Below are 22,457 nucleotides of genomic sequence, written 5' to 3'. Positions count from 1 at the left end.
GCCCACATATATCATGATGTCGCGAGAATGAAATGCGGTAAAGTTTTAAATTTCTCCTGTAACTTAAGAAGTATGACACATAGTATCGCGTACTCCTTCATTGTCGTAACTAAAGGGAAAAGTATCAATCAATGACTTAACAAACAAAAGCTTGATAAGTAATATTTTACCGTATTTAATAATACTACAGGGTTTAGAAAAAAAAACAATTATTCACGAGGAATGTTAGGTTTGATTTATCCAAATATATGTATACGATTCGCTTATGAAGGTTAAAAGTATTTGTGGAAATCTACAATTACGAATTGACAGTAATAAATTTCTTCTTATTTATGTTAAGTAACGGAATTCATCATAAGTCTGACAAAAACTCAGAACTTTATTTCACAATATTGATTTAAAAACTCAAAAAAGACAAAGTTCGTTTAATATGCTGAAAAATTATCTTAGAAACAAACCTGGAAGACTTAATCAAAACGTTAGTTTTTACTCAGATTTGAGTAAATAAAAATGAAAACTTGTATGGTTGATAATATTATTTTATACAAAACAACATCAATACAACTTGAACCAATCGATTATGTTTATTTAAGAATTAATATGTAAAGAAGATATCCTTAATCAAATGGTAACTAAATGGGGATAAAGTAGTCCCATAACTCGCAAGGAAAATTTTAAATCTGATTTGCCTGTATAACAGTAACACCAGTGGCACAAATATTACTACATACGTACAGTCACAGAGCCTGCTAGAGCCTGAGTCATGGTTAGAGGGAGGACGCTGTCGACTGTGTCCACATCCTTGCCGAAACGGTTCACCAGTCTCCCAGTAGGCGTGGTGTCAAAGAAGCTCATCGGCGCTCGCAGGATGTTGGCCAGCATGGACTGGTGCAGGATACGAGATGCCCTCAGGCTGCCAAACGCAAGTGCAAAGGAACTCAACACAACTGAAACCACTGTAACAGAATTAATAATTTTTCAGGAAGGAGAATTTCCAAAGTATAGAGCGTCAGTAAGAAAAAAAGACTGCCGAAATAAAATGAATATCACAATCATCTCTTTTCTTTCATGTATATTTTTCTTAAAGCTATTCTGACAAACTTATGTCATCCTTCCATTCATTCCTTTTGCTTTCAAGAGAACAGTCATAATGGCAAAATATAACTTTACAAGTATTTTCCATGTTTTTTTTTATAATCAATACGGAATTTTCTTATAAATTTAAAATGAGCTCTCTATTTCTCACCAAAAAGTGTTTGTTACTATTACGCTTCATATAAAGTTAGAGTGGCATAACATGTTCTACTACATTTTAGATCCTTTTTAAACTGGAAGGAAGAAATGTTCTTGTTCTTAAACCCTCCTGTGTAGACAATTTCTTCAGCAAGGTTCAAAGTCCAACTGTGCCAACATAGATGCAGTGGCATATCTTAATTTAATCAACCTACATAACATATCCATTCATTTGACCAAATCATCACAGAGTGATATTGACACTAAGGTAGTATGAGAATGACAAGACCTCACCCTGGCCGAAGCCAAAAGCAGCGTAAACCTCGATGTAGGTATTGCGCTTGTCCATGACCTGTACGCCATCAACAGCTGCTGACGTGTCTGAAGTCCACTTGGAGAGCCAGATACTGCCGAGGGCGTTGGAAGCCTGCGAGAGCAACTGGAAGAATATCGTCGCCAGTCCGAGAAACAATCCTATTGACTTCAGGTAGTGTATGTAAACTTGGTACTTTACCTTAAACACACAGAATCAGACAGGAGGAATAGAAATTTTGTCTGGAACCATTATACAACAAATAGCACGGTTGCTGGAGCTTAATATATACATAATATAATTGTCTACTTATGAAGTTTTATATATATACTTGTAATGCCTAAATATTTCCATTACATTAGTTTAAAATGATGATACCACTATTTAAAAAAAGAAAAAAACCCATAGTAATACAGTTCCACCAATGATATAAGGTGCAAAGCTAAAACAATAATTCTCTATCTCGCCTATGTTAAAATCCTATAAAAATCTCCACAAATACTGAAGCATAATATTAGCCACTAGGAATTGGATTAAAATAAACATTCCATATATTTATTAATTTTTATGATTAAACATGTTTTAGTAATTCTTTTTATTAACGAAATCTAAGGTTTCTACGAAAGAGCAAAACTACTTCCTCTTCTGGCTATGCATTGTCAAATAAAGTACAGTAGTACAAAAAAATTATGTAGACCGGTCACTAAATAATCATACAATATAAACCAAAGTACCAAAACACCCAAATTTATGGAACACGAAGTTTGTAAAACAGCACAGGTTTACTGACTTAATTCGTATACATTGTTTTTTGAAGAGCCAAGCCCCATAACATTTTGATCTTTTGTTCTTTCAGTCATCTCTTGACATTTTATGTCTTTCCTCATTTTAAATTTTATGATTACTATATACATTTCATATACCCGTTTTATAAAAGTGAGAATTGCCATGTTAAGCTAAATTTAAGAGCCCATATGTATATGTATTTTTATATTATAATGTATAGTGTTGTTAATAAAAAATATTAATATAACAATGTCAAAAATATTCAGAATTTTCCCGATTTTTAAGTGCAATCAACCTTAATGTCCTGGTGACCCGCTTCTAACATTCTTACACACCCTTGCCCCCCAATATCTCGATGTTTACGATTAGTGATTTGCCACTCCCGGACATCCATAAGGTTGCCCAGATTTAAATGACATATTGGATATTACCTGGTGACCCGCTTCTAACATTCTTACACACCCTTGCCCCCCAATATCTCGATGTTTACGATTAGTGATTTGCCACTCCCGGACATCCATAAGGTTGCCCAGATTAAAATGACATATTGGATATTACCTGGTGACCCGCTTCTAACATTCTTACACACCCTTGCCCCCCAATATCTCGATGTTTACGATTAGTGATTTGCCACTCCCGGACATCCATAAGGTTACCCAGATTTAAATGACATATTGGATATTACCTGGTGACCCGCTTCTAACATTCTTACACACCCTTGCCCCCCAATATCTCGATGTTTACGATTAGTGATTTGCCACTCCCGGACATCCATAAGGTTGCCCAGATTTAAATGACATATTGGATATTACCTGGTGACCCGCTTCTAACATTCTTACACACCCTTGCCCCCCAATATCTCGATGTTTACGATTAGTGATTTGCCACTCCCGGACATCCATAAGGTTACCCAGATTTAAATGACATATTGGATATTACCTGGTGACCCGCTTCTAACATTCTTACACACCCTTGCCCCCCAATATCTCGATGTTTACGATTAGTGATTTGCCACTCCCGGACATCCATAAGGTTGCCCAGATTTAAATGACATATTGGATATTACCTGGTGACCCGCTTCTAACATTCTTACACACCCTTGCCCCCCAATATCTCGATGTTTACGATTAGTGATTTGCCACTCCCGGACATCCATAAGGTTACCCAGATTTAAATGACATATTGGATATTACCTGGTGACCCGCTTCTAACATTCTTACACACCCTTGCCCCCCAATATCTCGATGTTTACGATTAGTGATTTGCCACTCCCGGACATCCATAAGGTTACCCAGATTTAAATGACATATTGGATATTACCTGGTGACCCGCTTCTAACATTCTTACACACCCTTGCCCCCCAATATCTCGATGTTTACGATTAGTGATTTGCCACTCCCGGACATCCATAAGGTTGCCCAGATTTAAATGACATATTGGATATTACCTGGTGACCCGCTTCTAACATTCTTACACACCCTTGCCCCCCAATATCTCGATGTTTACGATTAGTGATTTGCCACTCCCGGACATCCATAAGGTTGCCCAGATTTAAATGACATATTGGATATTACCTGGTGACCCGCTTCTAACATTCTTACACACCCTTGCCCCCCAATATCTCGATGTTTACGATTAGTGATTTGCCACTCCCGGACATCCATAAGGTTGCCCAGATTTAAATAACATATTGGATATTACCTGGTGACCCGCTTCTAACATTCTTACACACCCTTGCCCCCCAATATCTCGATGTTTACGATTAGTGATTTGCCACTCCCGGACATCCATAAGGTTACCCAGATTTAAATGACATATTGGATATTACCTGGTGACCCGCTTCTAACATTCTTACACACCCTTGCCCCCCAATATCTCGATGTTTACGATTAGTGATTTGCCACTCCCGGACATCCATAAGGTTGCCCAGATTTAAATGACATATTGGTTTTTGCACATTCATGTTAAATTTGTCTAATAGGGGAAAAAATTCAACTGGCTTGCATTTGAGCCAAAAAACAAATTTAATTCTCAGAAGCCATTAGGTTAAGGAATGATAGCCCTTGAGGCCGATTTCAATTAATGCTCAGTTTGTCTTCTCTATTATGCTATGTGCTCGGTGGTTAAATTTATGCAAATTCCATATGCCTCCTCCTCCTCCTTCTTCTATTTTTATAGTTATTTAGTTTTCAGGACCATATTTTTCGATGAATTCTGATACTATATTCTGGGTCATCCAATTCATCACACGAGGTTCTACTATCCCTATGAAAATTAATCCCTGATCTAGGTACTCTAATTTTAGTTAGAAATTGAGTGTTGCCAATTTTTCAAGATCTTTGAATTAAAAAAAAAAAACGTACTTATTAAAGTAAAACTATACTTACTTACTTTGCCAGTTTCAGTTTTTTCAACTTGTACTAATTTGTCCTTCTTTTGGATTGGTTTGGTATCGATTTTAACTGAATCTCGTCGTCTAAAACAAAATCATAAAGTAGTTAAAACAAAGAATAATGTGGCCAGTAAACAAAATCATTAAGTAAGTTGCTATCTCTTAATATGTATGTAAAAATAATTGAGCTAAGTAGAAAAAAATAATACTCATCATCGTAGAAACCCTTTTGATCCATGAAATTAATAATATATTCGCTAAAAAGTACCTAGTTTAATCTTCAATGTAGGATTATGTAATAAAATTGCAAACCAGCAATTAAACTAAAAGTATACTTTTACCCCCTAGTTATAACTAAAATAAAAATTAATAATAATAACAAGCTCCACATATTGTTATTATTAGAGAAAGCTCATTATTCAATAGTAAGTAAAAAGAGTACGGTAATGAATTTAACCATATTTTTTAAACCAGTAATTGGTTACTATTCTTTAGTGTTATAAAATAAATGAAAATAATGTAATGTTAAAGTTCTTAAAAACATTTACCTGAAAACAATGAAGGCTATTTTCTTAGTTAGTACTAAGTTAAGTACTCACCTGCCTTGTGAAGAACCGGATTTAAAAGAATCAGCCGAACTTATAATGCTTAATTTTCTTTCAATATTTTGTCTTAGCACCTTATCTTCATCAATCAGTTCCTTGATTTCTGCCAAATGAAGAACATTGATTTAGCAAACACAACGAATAAATTGTTACAGTATTTATAAAACTACAGTCACTCTGTAAAAGGTAATGAATATGATACGCATTGTAAAAATCTCACAATTTTGATATTGTATAGTTTCAAAGATATAATTGTTAAGAAAATTAAAGGAGTATTTGTTTTACCAGGTAAAGTTAGACTAAGAAGCCCTGTAATTCACTTCACCTTGTGAATAATGGTTTACGAGAATAGGGTCGCCTATCTATTATAAATAAAAAAAAGTAGCCATTCTACATATACATGTATAGTGAGTGACCCACTAGACCAAGTCAGTCGAAAGTTGGAATTTCGGGCAACAAAGAGCAAGAACACAGAGTTATTCAATGAACATATAAAAATGTATTGATGATTATACATTTATAAAAAATATTTTATGTAACGCTATGTTTTGACTAAAATGTATAAAAATAGAATTTAAGTAGAAACAATAATCGAATAAGAATTTTACATTTAAGACAAGTTAATATACGAATTTTGATTTTTAAGAATTAATAATTAAATCAAAAGATAATGTTATCAATGATACATGATAATCTCTTTCACTATTCACAGACTTTTTCTAAGACCATCGTTTAAAGTTGTGTGTTACTTATAAGGTTAGAAAGCTCTAATGCGGAAACAGTGAATTGTTTTCAGGCAGATACAAAATAACTAAAGGTAAAGAAAATGTTATATTTTTCAAACATATTCACAGGAGCTCATGTAACTTATATTTTTGAAGTATAAAAATTATTAAATATATTATGAAATGTAGAAATATATGACACAAACGTGCCTTGTAACTTAAATATAATAAAATAACAATTTTCATGAAGTTTGTTCAAACAATGGGTTGAAATATGTGCCTCATGCTCTCTACAGATAAATACACATTTTTATGCACATCTACCCACCGTAGGGCTTTAAATAGGGTTGCAAACCCTAAAAGTATATTTGTTTTTGAACATCCCACTTACACAATTTCACACACAAAAAAAACACATAACTCGTGACTTAAATAAACAGAAAACATTTTCATGAACATGAATCACACATAGCGGCTGAAATGGGATTTCATTACCTAGATGAACCATATTTTGACTTTTCAGACCAACGAGTGTATATATTTTCTCTATCGGGGTAACAAGGCAAACGCTATTATGGCACCGATAATAACTTACACCGGAAGTAGATTACAAGGGCCGGAAATAGATGCTTTTTGACCGAAGCAAGCTTCTCATACCCACGTACCCGTATGTATATATTTCCTTGATTGGTATGTATAATTTTCTTCAATTCAAAATTATCATAGGGATTCATCATCCCACCACCACAATGGCGTAAAATAAGACGATGTTAATATATTGTTGGAGCCATTAATTAATTCAAATATTATAGAATGTTTGCAGAGCAAGTTGTGTATTTCATTGGTACTCATAAAAACTGTTTTACTCTCAGTATTCAGTACCGAAAAACAATCACCTAAACCTGATCAGGATATTGGAATATCTTTCAGTAATAATAATGTATTTATAGTATATTTCATTATTGTTCATTATGCCATGCAAAAAGGATATGCCTATGGCATACCTGTTATTCAATAGGAAATCGTATACAAAGCCGAGGGTATTTCTTACATTATTGCATTATAAACTTTATTGTAATATAAACATAAATACTATAAACATATATTTAATCTCATAGAAAATCAATGAACTACTAAAAATGTTTCAAGAGCCACGTTTATAAAACTTAAACAGTTTATAAAAAAGACACTTTCATGCACATCCAAATATAATTTAAATTTATGTGGAACGTGTATTCATTCCACTAACCTGGATCCAATTCGCCCTGTTCAGTCTCTGCGATGTGGTGCACCAGAAAGTCGGAGAACTCCCCTCTCTTAGCCAACAACTCCTTGAATGTCCCCATCTCCGAGATCTCTCCCGCCTTCATCACCACAATGACGTCTACTTGGTGTAGGAATGTCACTCCGTGTGTTACTAACACTCGTGTCTGCAACACCAATTTTTTTTTCTCATCCCATTACAAAGACAAAAATTGTAACAGGATCGACACCACTCGCTAGACAATAAAAATGACTGTGTTTGTTAAATATAAATAATATCGTATTATAATTTCCCATTGAATTTGGATACAGAGAAATATACCATATAATTTCAGCGTTTACAAACCTATAAATAACACACACACACACACACACACACACACACACACACACACACACACACACACACACACATACAAGATATGTCTGTCTGATGTAGCAATTATTCCAAGACCGGACTGAAAATTCCAGTTTAAGAAATTACCAAATAGATGTTAGAAAAATTTGCTATTATTTTAAAAAAAGAGTTCCAAATGCAGTGCCGTTTAATATAATAAATTAAAATATTTGGAAACATATGGTAACAGTTTTAATGACTTACTCACCACTCTAAAACATGTTTAACGTTTAGATAATTTTTGACCCTTACCTTCTTTCTGAGCTGGCCTTTAGGTCCGATGACGTTATCAAATATGTGTCGCCCCACATGAGAATCAACAGCACTGAGAGGATCATCCAACAAGTATGTGTCCGCATCATTGTATACAGCCCTTGCCAGGCTCACTCTCTGCTTCTGGCCACCACTCAGGTTGATACCCTAGACATCATTGTTACTTTGATACACAGCACTGAGAGGATTATCCAAACAAGTATGTGTCCGCATCATTGTATACATCCTTTGCTAGGCTCACTCTCTGCTTTTGGCCACCACTCAGGTTGATACCCTAGACAACATTGATAGTTTGATTATACAGGGTGTACATAAAGTCCTGCACAGGTATAATATTTTCTGAACGATAACAGATAAATCAACAAGATTTGGTACATCAACACTATACCTAAAATCTACTTTTTGAAGGAACTATCAGTTTTCTGTAATATCATGGGGACGTCCCGCAAGGAGTCAAAAGGAAATCTTAAATAGGAGCATAGGCCAATATGCACATAATTTTAAAGAGCTTATCTAGCAGAGTTTAATGCCGCAAACCGTCTATTGCTTGTAGTTCTTCAACTACACTATGTCGCTTGACGAACGTGAACGTATAACACTTCTTATGATGGTTGGTTGGGGAAACAACAGACGATCACACGAGGAAGCATGCCATTTATTAAATGACTACTTTCACGAGAGGCAGCCAATTTCTAGAACAACTGTAAGGAGAACTGTTCAAGGCTTATGGAAACAGGAAGTGTTTCCGATCGTCATAGGTCAGGAAGGCCCGCTACTGCGACAACCGAAGACAACTCTTTAGATGTATTGCAGTAATTTATTGAGAACCCGCAAGAGTCCTTACGCTCAGAAGCACAAACTCATGACATCTCTGTTACGTCTGTTAAAAAAATTCTGAAAGGGTCTAATTTTAAGCCTTATAAAGTTCATTTGGTGCACGAACTCAACGAAGATGATTTCGATCAACGTAATAGAATTTTGTGAAACTATGATGGCCAAAATAGATCGCAACGAAATTGATGTAAACAATATTGTGTTTTCAGACGAGTGTTCATTTATGATGAATGGAAGCGTAAACAGGCACAATTGCCGTTACTGGAGTAGCGAAAATCCTCACTGGATGCGGGAGGCACATACACAGTATCCACTAAAGGTGAATGTCTGGCTTGGTGTGATAGGTACCCAGTTGGTAGGTCCTTTCTTTATTGAAGGAAATTTAAATGCAATATCATACCAACGTTTGCTGGAAAATGAAATTACAGCAGAACTTCGAAACATGTTTGGAGAACATTTCCAGAATATCTGGTTTCAAACAGGACGGAGCACCCCCACACTACGGCATCGACGTAAGAGCCTATTTAAACATTGTTTATTGGCAACGATGCATCGGAAGGCGGGGGACTGTAGAATGGCCAGCGCGCGTTCACCAGATCTGTCTCCATTAGACTATTTTGTTTGGGGTTACCTTAAGGACAACGTCTACAAAACAAAGCCTCAAAAGTTAAATGAAGTGAGACAAAGAATACTTCAACAATGTCAGACGACTCCTCAAGTTGCCCTGCAAAATTCTGTTTATAGTTTTTATGTGCGTCTTTCCAACTGTCAAATAACCGGAGGTGAACAATTCGATCATTTACTCTGAAAACATTTGGTAAGTAAACATTGTTTTGAAATAAAACTTTTGAACAGCCGCCATTTTGTACTGGATCAACCTTTTTGAATGCGGTTTGCGGCATTAAACTCTGCTAGATAAGTCGTTTAAAATGGTGTGCATATTGACCTATGCTCCTATTTAAGATTTCCTTCTGACTCCTTGCGGGACGTCCCCATGATATTACAGAAAACTGATAGTTCCTTCAAAAAGTAGATTTTTAGGTGTAGTGTTGATATACTAAATCTTGTAGATTTATCTGTTATTGTTCAGAAAATATTATACCTGTGCAGGACTTTATGTACACCATTTTTATGTACATGCTTTATAAGACCTTATCATAAAATTCTTGTTTGTGTCTTTTCACGTTTCGCTGATAGCGTATTATGGCTGGGAAGGGGTTCTGAGTGTCTGACTGGAATCACGGGGATAGGTTTTAGATTGAGTGCTTGAAAATTCGTATATGCTGTGAGTAATTTGGATTTGGAACAAACCAGTTTTCAAGGTTTCGGATTAATTACGTCATAAACAAGATGTTCATTAAAAACGGGGGAATGTTACGAAAGGTGGTGAGTGGCAATGAAATAAAAAGATAAAAAAAACTATATATAATAAAATCTCAAAATATTAGGAAAAGATAGATTCTGGTGGACCATTTTCTGGATTGCTTGGGAAATTGTTCACTTTTCGAAATCGAAATGAAGAAAATGATTACATTATGTGTTTTTAGCGGCGGTGCAGAAGGTTGTATTTAAACTGGTGAGGTAGATAAGTGTCTTTTCTCCAGACTGAAAGCTTATGAAAAGACAATTTATAGCACTAGGAGAAAGTGCAATTTACTACTGAGATGTCTTTTCTGAGAAATGACATTACTTTGGCGCGGAATCGAAGGTAAAATATAGACGAAGAAAGTAGGTAACGGGATTCACTTGTATCTTGATCGTTAACGCAGGCACCTCTCAGCCTTTAGATAGCAGTCCTCGACAATTTTTCGGTCCTTTCTCCTTCCTCACTATTACAGAATTTTGTGCTCGATATGAAGTTAGGGTACTTGATATCGGTGGTTCTAAAACTGTCTGATTAATTTAATAACTGTTGTTTTGTCACGTTCTGACAAGGAATCAAGCTTGCCATCGAAGTATTCTTAATTCGTACGGTTCTTATATTTATTGCTGTGTTTGAATATATTATGGACTGTGCTTTGCATTATGTAAAATCCTTTGCTTATCAATTTATAGAAGTAAATCCTACTCATGAATGGGGTTTTCTGTTTCTAAAAAAAAACAAACTAATATACAGTGTTTATAGATTTTAATGTCATGATAAAATGAATTGTGCCTTAGTCCTACCTTCTCTCCAATTTCAGTGTTATCCCCAGCAGGTAGCATATCAAAGTCTGGCTTCAAAGCGCAGTTCTCCACAGTCCTATCGTACTCCTTGCTGTTGTAATTGACTCCGAACAGAATGTTGTCTTTGACCGTTGCATTCTGTATCCACGCTTGCTGTGGCACATAGGCTATCTTGCCCTGGAAAATAACGGTGAGATGATAAAACACTGCTTACATTAAGAATTTGTTGCTCTGTTATAGCTCTCAGCACGGTTGGAACAAAAGTAAGCTGATGAATATCCATGACCAAAGACTGAATATCATGAATATCAATCAGTGTTATAAAATGGGAATTATAAAAAGTTAATTACAAGAAAATTATGCATTGTGCTTTTTGAACATTCAATGGTTTCAGATAAATTCTATCTTGCCAATCCTACCCATTGACGTAGTTCTCATATTTTTATTTATTAAGAATGTTTGTTGGAAGAATATATCATTATTGTTTGTACAAGGATATTTGCACCAATTTGAAATATGAAATGTCTCGAATAGATTATATTTTATTGTTACAGGATATACATTTTTATTTACAACGGACACGAATTTCCATTTCTTACAGTATTGAAATTTGTAAATGATGCAACAAGCAAAAACAAGTGGTGTATTGTGTTTCTTAAACTGATTGAAAAAGACTCTAAAGCAGCAAAATAAACACGAGATTATAATATCATACTAATTAGTTCAGTAATATTTCTGACGCTAAATTTGAGTTAAAAATTTTATCCCGATAAACGATGTATGCCTAAGCATAATTTTGTGGTGTGATTAAATTCGATGCGTAACATAAAAACCAGTAAACATGTTTATATTTTAAGATTCAAAACAAATTTTCTATCTGCTATTGCGTAGAATATTTGCTTGATATAGCTTCTCAATTTCAATTAGGTCAAGTATTTGGTTTTAAATGATTCCTTTTGGGATAAAGCAATTTTTTGATTATGTCAAATCGTTTGTGCAGATAATGGTTGCTCATAATTATCGTGAGCAAATTATTCTTACACTTGATTACCAATGATTCTTACACCTTTGGCCCATATTTACATGTATACGTTAGACTGAGAAGCCTAATACAGTAAAAAAGAGTCTATATCCACGCTTGTATTCCACTTCGGGAATTAAAAGTAGAGTATAAAATATTAACTTCGATTATGTCTTACTCTTTAAAAAACCTACATTGGTGTAAAATCTCTTCTATACATGTCAACGATTATAGACATGATGTATAGACATTCTATGCGAGCAAACATACAAACCCTTGCACTTTTTGAAACTGTCCCGATTAATTTTTAGTTACGATTAATTTAATTTCTTAAAAGTAAATGGCCTATTTTGCGGACTACCAGGATAAAAAACCTGGTATGTTTATATATATATATATATATATATATATATATATATATATAAAATAAATAGTATTATTTTACTAAAATATATATTTAAAAAAATATAAAGTTACACTCCGTGTCAGTGACTCTACAGACTATAAACAATGTTGCCTATTTTAACTGTAAAAAATGTCTTTAAACAATAATTTTAAAAAGTACTTATGAGTGCTGTTTTGGAATAGAACTATGCCTATGTTTGATTCCTATAACTAAGTAGTGTACATGCAAATTTCGTCCAAATCCGTCATCTAGGCTTTGCTTGCTAGAGTATCAAAGATTCAAACATCTTTACAAACTTTCGCATTTATATAGGACTATCATATTATAAATTAGGATTATAATTAATTAATTGTATAAATAATGTATTAGCAAGTAAGGACATTTTTTATCTAATGACGAATTTACCATTATGTCTGCTGAGAGTATATTTGGATAAAATAACGCAATTTCAAAAAATTTCAATCGTTATATATTACAAAAATAGAACAATAAGTTTAGAAGATTGTTATTTATCCTCTTATTCAGGTGGCAAAACAATTTGGACATACTAACAGTACAGATTCAAATCCTGAATTCGCATGTTGAATTTGTTAACATGTAACGAGTATAGTTGTGTGAAATTGTATTATGCTTTAAAATATCCCATCATAGATCATAATTCTTAAGCCAAGAATATTTGGACACATAAGGTAATTAGATACTAATTCCAAAGCAGGGGTTTCAACCAACTACTCTGTAAGTACTTACTTTAGTATTAACATTTCCAGAGATCTTGTCCATCTCTCCCAGGAATGCAGAAATGAGAGAACTCTTCCCAGAACCGACTGCCCCAACCACTGCTACCAACTTTCCTGGTTCAATTTTGAGTGTGATGTTGCGTAGAACTGCTTCTTCAGCGGATTCTGAGTTCCACGAGAATACTCCGTTTTCAATAATAAGTGGTTCCTCTATAAAAAACGGCAAGAATGATTTTGTAAGGTCGTTGTTAAATGTGTAGCGTGATTTTATTTTGTTTAATAATTCTTAAAAGGCTTTAGTTTATTAATGACACTTTATGATTGGCTTTGTATACAAAATATGTTTGATCAAAACATATGTGTTTTCTTACTTAATATTGTCATATAGTTAAAATGTAAACATTGTATGATTGTGTTCTCATTAAGTGTACACGTTATTGTATCAGCAATGTCAGATTGAAGGTTGAGGGTTTTTCATTCTTTAAAGAATTACTAATTCATATAATGCATTTTACACCAGTTTAACGTTTAACACCAGTGGAATACTTTTCAATACAAATGGCTATGAAAGAATTATTGGGTATTTTCAGACAGCTAATTGAGAGATATTTGAAATCCTAAACTGCAATGCAATTCCTAATAAATGGAAAATTACAAAAATACATTGCCAGTTTGTCCGTCAAGATGGGAAAAACGAAGGTAGTCAAAGTTTAACGAATTTTATATAAAGTTGTATTAAAATGTTTTTGATAATGTTTTATTTCTAATAAATTTTCTACGAAATAATTAAATTTCTTAAGCGTCTATTGTAACAAGTAATGAGAAGAGGATGATTTTAAATAAATAATAGATCGATATTTCAAAACCGCAAAGAATTAAACCTATCATAGTGAATACATTTCTTCATTTAAGTTAATTTCTATACATATGTCGAGACTGTTTTTCTTACTTCTGTTTTCGTCATGTGTAACTGCTCCAAAGTCCAACTCTTCTGCATTCATGAATTTGCTTATTCTTTTCACAGACACTAGAAACTGAAAAAGAAAGGCATTTTAAGAAATCATGACCAGAATATTCACCACATACATTCGTGTACTTCTAATACAGATATCAACAAGATATGTTTTGTCTTTTTTTGGCTTTGTTGGTGTTTATAGATCTTTATCACTTGTTATTCATTCTTAGTTTTTTTTTTTGGCATTGAAACTTATTTAAAAATATTTTATTAACATTGTTGTTAATTTATGTATTTTTTTGTTCTTGTTATCCATTTATAGTTTTCTGCACTGTTACATATTTAAGGATAGTTTATTTTTGCATTGTTATTTATTTCTAGATTGCTTATATGCTCAATAATTATTTATCATTAATGTTATATTGATTATAATTTATACTTATTTTGTACACTGTCAATTATGTCTAGGAATATAAAGTCCAATTGCATATTTGGCTTGTCCCTGTCATGTTTAAGCACTGTGGTAATTAGCTACCTTGCAGTATGTTTATAGTTATAAAGTGGTCTTTAACCGTTGGAAGGAAATAAAATAAACAAGAAATGTATTAACAGTTGCAAGGGTTAGAATGTATTGTTAGTGAGAGAACAGAAAGTCGAAGAAATTCGTTTTTTTATAAAAAGAGTCATAGAGAATAGCGCAAATAGATCCTACCTTAGCTAGCAAGTCGTATGATAAAGAGATTGCCAACCCCCCCCCCCCTCAGTCATGGAAACTCTTAGAACCGGAGAAGGCATCGTAGTATTGTTGTTATTTGTTTACTATATCTCATTAACATAAGTTTACACTGCTCTCATTCTATCTCACTTTTTTGGGTCGTTAATTTACCCAAGCCTAGCCTAGCCAGTTTGCCCTAATTTATGTACTTTATTATTGTTATTATTATGTCACTCATATACCGCTCAAGATCAATTTCGCGTTTTTAACACAGAAAAGAGAATTTGTCGGTAATTTTAAATTTTGACGTAAATGAAATATTTATGTCACCCATTTAAAAAGGGTATAAATACGATGTAAATAATAATAAAATAAAATATTAAAAACTATAGAAAATAACTAATTGAATTTTTACAGTAATTATTTTATGATTGTTCCAATTTTAGACATTATATTATGTGTAGCATAGTTAGTTCCATCTACATTATTCTATATTAATGTTTTATTGGAAATGTAATGTAGCCTACTAACTGGTTAGAACATGCTCTTGTAATTATTATTATTCCACACATTAGTTAGTAAATTACACACCTGGAGTAACAAGGTGACTACTAGAGGCAGCAGGGCGATAGGAAACCTCATCACGTTGAAGAGAGCTGCGGACACAAACGCGATCTCGGCTGTGAGAACGTTGCGTTCGTCGATCAACACAAACGTGACAAACGTAGCAAACGAGACCTGAGACAACATTTAATTGATAAAATTATTGTGAAGTAACACGAACTTAATACAATGGTTTTTAACACCTAAAACTTACAGTTTTTATTAAAATTGTATTTGTTATTTTGAATAATATCAGTACTTTTTTCATCCTTTAGCATTTACACACACACACACACACACACACACACACACACACACACACACACACACACACACACACACACACACACACACACACACACACTCGTATTCTGGAGGATTTTTTAATCTGTGTTTACATATATTTGCTTCCAAATTTGGGATCAGTGGAACTTGTTGTCTGAGCACATCAATTAGATAACTGGCACTGTCTTTGTGTTGGCATAGGGCATTTAAGTAGGATTGAGCATCATATTTAAAAATGATTTCTACATAGGTAAGATTGAGTTCGATAATGTCGCATGTTTGCCCATGTGATTTGGCTGTGCATTTGCAAACCTTATCACCCAAGGGAATATTTCGAGAAATAATTGAGCTATTAGACTTAAAATTTTCCATGAATCGTCATTTCTACATATGATTAAATTCTATAATGCACGTCCTCCTTGAGACGCTCCTCATTTTTGCCTTAGTGAACTCCATTACAACCAGTCTGGCTTATTCCTACCTTGTATTAACCAAAGCTTTAGCACAACATGGAGCTGAGTTTCATAAAAAAAATAGTTTCTCCAATCTGCGAGAATGCACACGTATAACACCTATCTTGTGGAACCTTTAGATATGGCCAGATATGTTCATAATCTCTGTCGGTTTTCAAGTCTACCGTTCCCATAATGAGTATGTGCATTTGTACGCCAATGCATTGCATAAAATATGTTAATTAGTTCACATTCTTTTAGATCATGATACAATATTGAACATCTAAAAGTAATGATAGGTACTCCGTTTTCATGTGCAATCTGAGGAGTTGTGCTGATATAAATCGATGATTCCTTAGAAATGGGAAAACAATGGAACCTATTCACTCCGTTTCGAAAAAATAAGGGATTTCGTACTACACAAAATAATTAAATTTCATTAAATATTATTTTGATTATGAATTCAATGTTGGGTTTTACAGCCAGTTGAAAGCACTATTCAATATGATAAATTAAAACACCAATATCTTACAAGAAAGGAGGAGGAGAGCCACAAAAATGATATCGAAGAGCTGTAGAGAGCTGATGTTCGCATCTGCAACAACTCCTTATCTCTTATTTTCAAAATGTAATCTTTGAAACTCGGCTCCCAAGCATACAGCTTCAGAACCTAAAAAGAACAACACAGGTAGTGTTAATCTGAATGAATGTATTAATATTTTTATTCTTTAATCATGTAGAAATATTTCCTGTATACCGTCTTCTTTCAACTGTACGTACTATTGTGGACCTCAATAAAAATTTATTTTAAATTCTGGAACAGTTTTTGAGCTAGCTATGTCAAACTTTTCATAGCGTCAATATTACATCTAGAATAAAAATTATTTTTTAATATTAAAAAATGGCTAATTCTGAGTACCTGTACCGATTGTATTAAATTGTAATTCTGGGTTAACTGGATTACCGGTGGAAGGAGTAGGCCCAGAAGAATGATAAGGACTGGACGGTACAAAAGAGGCTGCTGTCAGCGAGGCGCGCATCGCAGATGGCAGTGTTTGATAACGAAATTGAGAGGTGGGGTGAGGTAGACGTGCCGTACCTCACGTCTCAGTTGATCGGAAGTAGTAATAACGAGTAGTCTTTGAAAGTGCTTAGAGTTATCTTTTTGCTAATCGTCATCGAACCTGCGGGTAAGTGAACTTTTTAACTGGAGTCCAGTCAATATTCATTCTTAGTTATTTTGAATAATTTTGGGGAAAGAAATATTATAAAAATTAAATTTAATGGGAATTTAGGAACTTGTCCTTTTGATCTGTGCAATATAAAACTTGTTGGTGCAGTGAGCACATGTATATAAAATTTAATGTAAAAATACTAAAAGAGTTTTGTGGTTATTACAGATGCTTTCTGCAATATAAATAAATTCTAACACTGAAAAGAACTAATAGTTAAAGTAAAGTAAAGAAAATTAGTAACAAAATAAAATTGAATTTTGAAGATAATTTAAAGTGAAGAATTGCCAGATCAGATTAGAGTGTGAATGTTTTGAATTTTGAAAATTGAATAAAAGACAAACTGTAAGAACTTTGTACATTTTTGGAGTGACGAATATATTACAAGTTTGAATTTAAAAGTTATCAAGAAGTTTTTATTTTAATTTTAAATCCAGTAATTATTTTCAAGAAGAAGTTTGAACTTTATTTATTTCAGAAGATTTTCTTTTCCTTTTTTGAATCTTCACAAAAATTTAAATTTCAAAGCTAACCCCTCATGTGCCAGTAAAACGGTACATACTGGAAGGAAGAAATCAAATTGGTGGCAAAACATTCTTCAATATTCTCTTTCCCCATTAACTTCTCCACTTCGGCAAATTCTAATTTGATTTAAACTCAAATTTTTTAACGTTATTAATCTTTACACAACTAATTGAAAATATTTTTCACCAGTAAAACATTTTCCGGAACACTACCAAATCGTCCCACAGCATAAAAAATGTTCTCTTACTTTAAAACCATTCTTTCCCGAATGTTCAATAATTTCTCAATACGTAACTAGATAACCCGTAATAAAAACGATAGGTTAGGTTAAGGGTATTCATCGTATAACATCACGAGCAAATTGGAGACATATAACTAATGAATAAGTCACATACTCAATCAAAGTTTAAGTTTTTACAACGTGTTAAAATACATACAGAATGACTTGTAATTAATAAAATCAATTGGGTTACTGATAATAATTTTCCGTTATATTTAACAGTAAAACGTTAACCAAACCTTAATTCCAGTTAAAATTTCATTGATGAGTTTCACTCTTTCGTCTTTGTATTTCATTTGTTTGGTCTGCAGCTTTTTCATTTTGTTGGCAATGACACCGTTGAAGGGGATGATAACGATCATCACTGCCAGACCAGCCAACACAGCCACACCTGGCAAATTATTAATAATAACACAGTTAGGTATTGTTTTCAATCTTGTAATTAAGTTAAAAGTAAAGCATTTATGTCATACTATTTCAAGTTTGCTATGAATTAATTATCTCCAATAACATGAGATTGAGTGCGATCCAAATTTACAAAATGTTTTTAATTGAGTGGCAGCCCAAAATTTTGATGTTTTGATAATAAAGTATATTTTTTAGAATAAAAAATATATTGAATATACCACACAAGTAAGTAGTTTTAAGTCGTTAAAAGTATGCCGATTAACTTTTGTTTGCACAACGGATATATATTTCGTTTCATGAACATTCTCTATTTCTAATAGTGGCATCAAAACATGGTTTTTTGATTATAAATAACTTGAAAATACCAGTATTTATAAGTCGAATGAATCATTACTATAATATTATGTATAAATATATCATGGTTTACAGTACCACTTTTAATATAAGGAAAACATTTATAACTTATAGAAACTTCTTCCTGGATATAGTTTCTATTATGGTATTCTGAGAAGTGGGCTGTAATGTTGTTAAGCAATTTAATGATTCAAAACTAAATACTCATGCCTAGTTGCCATCATTTGTTTGTTCCGTTCTGGATTTTCTGTTGAATGCAAGGTGGACCTAAAGTGGATAGTTAGTAGGAAACGTGTGGCTCCCGAAACGATTTCTTATAACTCAAAGCACTCCCATAAAATTAATTCCAGAAGATTCAATTTTAGAGTGTAAAGTGACAAAATAAATCAAATAAAAAATAGGTAGCTTATTGTGTATGTACCAGGAGCTACAATGGAAGAAATAATCAATCAAATTCACATTTTGATTGGTTGGGGACTGTCTTGATGCCAATCAGTACAAAACTGAAGTTGTGTAGTCTAATTAAACTTTTTTGAACATTACATTGGGAATCAAAATTATCGAGGTAGGCTGGAGAATCTTATACTTTTAGAACTACTCTCACTCCTCGATTTATTTTAATTATCCACTGATATCGAACACAAAACAGACCAGACCAAAGGCAACGCAAACCGCAAAAAAGATAGAACACAGCCAGCCCTGGAACACATCAGCCTCACTATAACACTATCTACAGTGCGCTCTGACGTTCAGACTGAAAACTACCACTGACGAGACAGCGCGTCACTAGCGAACTCTGTTGACCAGCCATAGTTAATATCGTAACTTCAATAAGACGTATGGTTTTAGACTATCACCAATTTATTGTACAGAATTCTACGCTTACTAATTATCAGAGATGGCTGTGTAATAATCGTAAGATCTCTCTATTCATAAATTATTCAATTAGGGGACTCCAAAGTAAATCAGTTGAAAACTGAACTTGGTTGAATATCATGTGCTTTCTAAAACAAGAAGCCACTAAAAGATATAAGAATCGTGTTTAAATTCATTCATTCCATACTTATTTACAAGCAAATCACTGAATCACTCAATTTAAGGAAACTTACCGAGGATCTGCCACAAGAAATAGAGGGCCACGACTATGATTATAGGAGCCGTCCATATGAAGTGGATAAACTGAGCGAAGTCGGAACAACGCTGAGCATCTACCGCCATCAGGTTAACTACTTCTCCAACAGTAGAGCTCTTTCGGGCGGCACTGGACACTCGAAGTGCCTAGCACAACACAATAAGAAAATAACTTTTCAAAAATTAAAACGGAATTATAGTCTAATTAAAGACGTTTAGTTGCTAATCTAGATGCGCTCTAGTAATTATTGTGCTTTAAGCATTCACTATGGATTTTAAATTATAGATCAAGATATTTTCAAACTGTATATATAAACCTGTATTAGATACTTAGAAGGTGAAAAAGATTAGTCATATTTATTCACCTATAATCATAAATCAGTATGTTTCTCTTCTACATGACACGATTATGGACATATACATTTTATCTATTTCTTGACATGTACATTATCTAATTTATTAAGATTTACAAACCTTTTTGTAAATCGATGACATGAGTGAAGTCCGCCAGTTAATGCCGACATTATACATATTCATGAATGTGTTTTGGGTCAGAATGGTTTGCATCTCTGCGGCTAGGAACATGGCGGCAGCGTACACAAAACCCTTCCATAGGTAGTCTTTGCCGGCCACAAAACTGATCATTAGGCTGCGAATACAAGAATATTATGTTAACTCCAGACCGATAAGTCCTTCAAGAAAAATTAGTAGTGAGCCGTTCAACAGCAAAATTTTATTCTGATCTTAGAAATAAATTTATGTAATATTTATTAGATTAAAAGTGGATAGGTAATGTTCATTTAAGTTGTTACAAAGTTTTAAAAGTTAAGATTTCGTAAAAATAGTAAGTTTTCACTACAACTTGAAAATACACAAATATTTTTGCAAAAGACTTTTAGAATATTTTTGCAAGTTGTGATTTGCTCTTGCAGCTGAAACAATCAGCTTCATTTTTCACTATCGTTAGGATTAATTTCAGATTTGGCATTTCACATCTGACCAAACAGAAACATGAACTTATGGCTCACCAACTACATTTTTATCTCATAAAAAATATTTGGAATAATGATGAATAATAAAACACTATAACGTAAATTTAAATGGACACTTACTTCAGGATCTGTGGATTGATAAATACTAAAGCATCTGATAAAACTTTTGTAAATCCAGAAGCAACAATTGGCAACCAGAATGTCTTGAATAGTGGCCCAAGTACGGAAACAGGTTTTGTCTCACTTTCCCTTTGCAGGTGTTTTTTTCACCCAGTATTGTCTTAGACTTAGTTCTGAAAGAAGAATGTACACGTATTACGATTCAATAGATGATATGTTGCCAAGATTCATAACCAAATTTTACACCTGAAGTAAAAAATAAATAATTAATGGATTTTAGTAAATATCTTGTGCATTAACTTCTACCAACTGACAACAACTCTATTGATTCTGTAGCGTTCTTCAGAACCCTGCTGTATACTTTTCTTGGATTATAAAATTATCTACAAATTTGTGAAATTATTATATTGTTCTAAAAATTAAAATATAATACCACGTTATACTTTATTTACAGTAGAATGAACTTTTAGAAAGGTATGTGCAGGATTATACTTTAATGATTAATTATTTGTTACCTTGTACTGTCCTCTAATTTCTTTTTCCAGTTTTTCTCGAAGCGAGGAACTACCTGTGAAGAAGTATCTTTGTATCTCAAGTCCCATAAATCTGATACGGTCAATGGCTTTCGAAATCCTTTATAGATCAGTGGGTCAAACCACCCGAAAATAATTTTAGAAATAAATGATGCTTGAACTTCTGGACACAGCTTCTGTAACATTGAGTAAACATTATATTTAATACTAATATCAACAAAACACTATACGTTAAGAACATTTTGTCTGTTTTGATTCAGATTTAATTGAATAAGTCATAAATTTGATGTGACATTCTTCTTTACAGAAACGATGTGTAAAAATTGCATTTCAAATATATAATTTAAATATTTTATAGCAAAAATTTCAATTTATCTATAGGTAACTGTATATATGAACACTGCATTCCTCATAAAAACGTATAATCTTCTTATGTATGAAAAGTAAACTAAAGCACATACATTTTAACTATTATGACCAAACTTATTTTTCTTGAACGGCAGTTTTTAATGGATTCATACATAACAATATGGTTTGGCTGTTATTCAACCTTTATGATCCAAAATGCAAATTTAATTCTGCCAAAATATGAGATTTTAATACAAAATATTTAGGAAAATATATTTTTACGGCACTTGGGTTCACGATTTCAACTGTATTTTACACAATTATATGTATTATTTTATTATGTTTTATTTTTATAAATGTGGTATGATTCTCC

At 33.2% G+C, this 22,457-nt stretch overlaps 1 protein-coding gene across 1 annotated transcript in view; it reads right to left on the bottom strand.

Moving 5' to 3' along the window:
- The window catches only part of LOC124354262 (multidrug resistance-associated protein 1-like), a 40,267-nt gene extending 18,945 nt beyond the window's left edge, over window positions 1-21,322 (bottom strand). Inside the window, 15 exon segments of the mRNA XM_046804590.1 lie at window positions 736-956; window positions 1,528-1,747; window positions 4,724-4,808; window positions 5,324-5,432; window positions 7,304-7,484; window positions 7,967-8,134; window positions 10,988-11,164; window positions 13,162-13,361; window positions 14,101-14,185; window positions 15,413-15,559; window positions 16,694-16,831; window positions 18,438-18,589; window positions 20,070-20,238; window positions 20,566-20,740; window positions 21,204-21,322. Coding sequence (XP_046660546.1) covers window positions 736-956; window positions 1,528-1,747; window positions 4,724-4,808; window positions 5,324-5,432; window positions 7,304-7,484; window positions 7,967-8,134; window positions 10,988-11,164; window positions 13,162-13,361; window positions 14,101-14,185; window positions 15,413-15,559; window positions 16,694-16,831; window positions 18,438-18,589; window positions 20,070-20,238; window positions 20,566-20,736 — 2,223 coding nt within the window. The 5' untranslated portion in view covers window positions 20,737-20,740; window positions 21,204-21,322.
- Between the last annotated feature and the right edge of the window lie 1,135 nt (window positions 21,323-22,457).

Source organism: Homalodisca vitripennis, chromosome 2 (assembly GCF_021130785.1).
Source record: "Homalodisca vitripennis isolate AUS2020 chromosome 2, UT_GWSS_2.1, whole genome shotgun sequence".
In the NCBI taxonomy this organism is placed as follows: domain Eukaryota; kingdom Metazoa; phylum Arthropoda; class Insecta; order Hemiptera; family Cicadellidae; genus Homalodisca; species Homalodisca vitripennis.
This window is presented reverse-complemented; position numbering and strand designations above follow the sequence as displayed.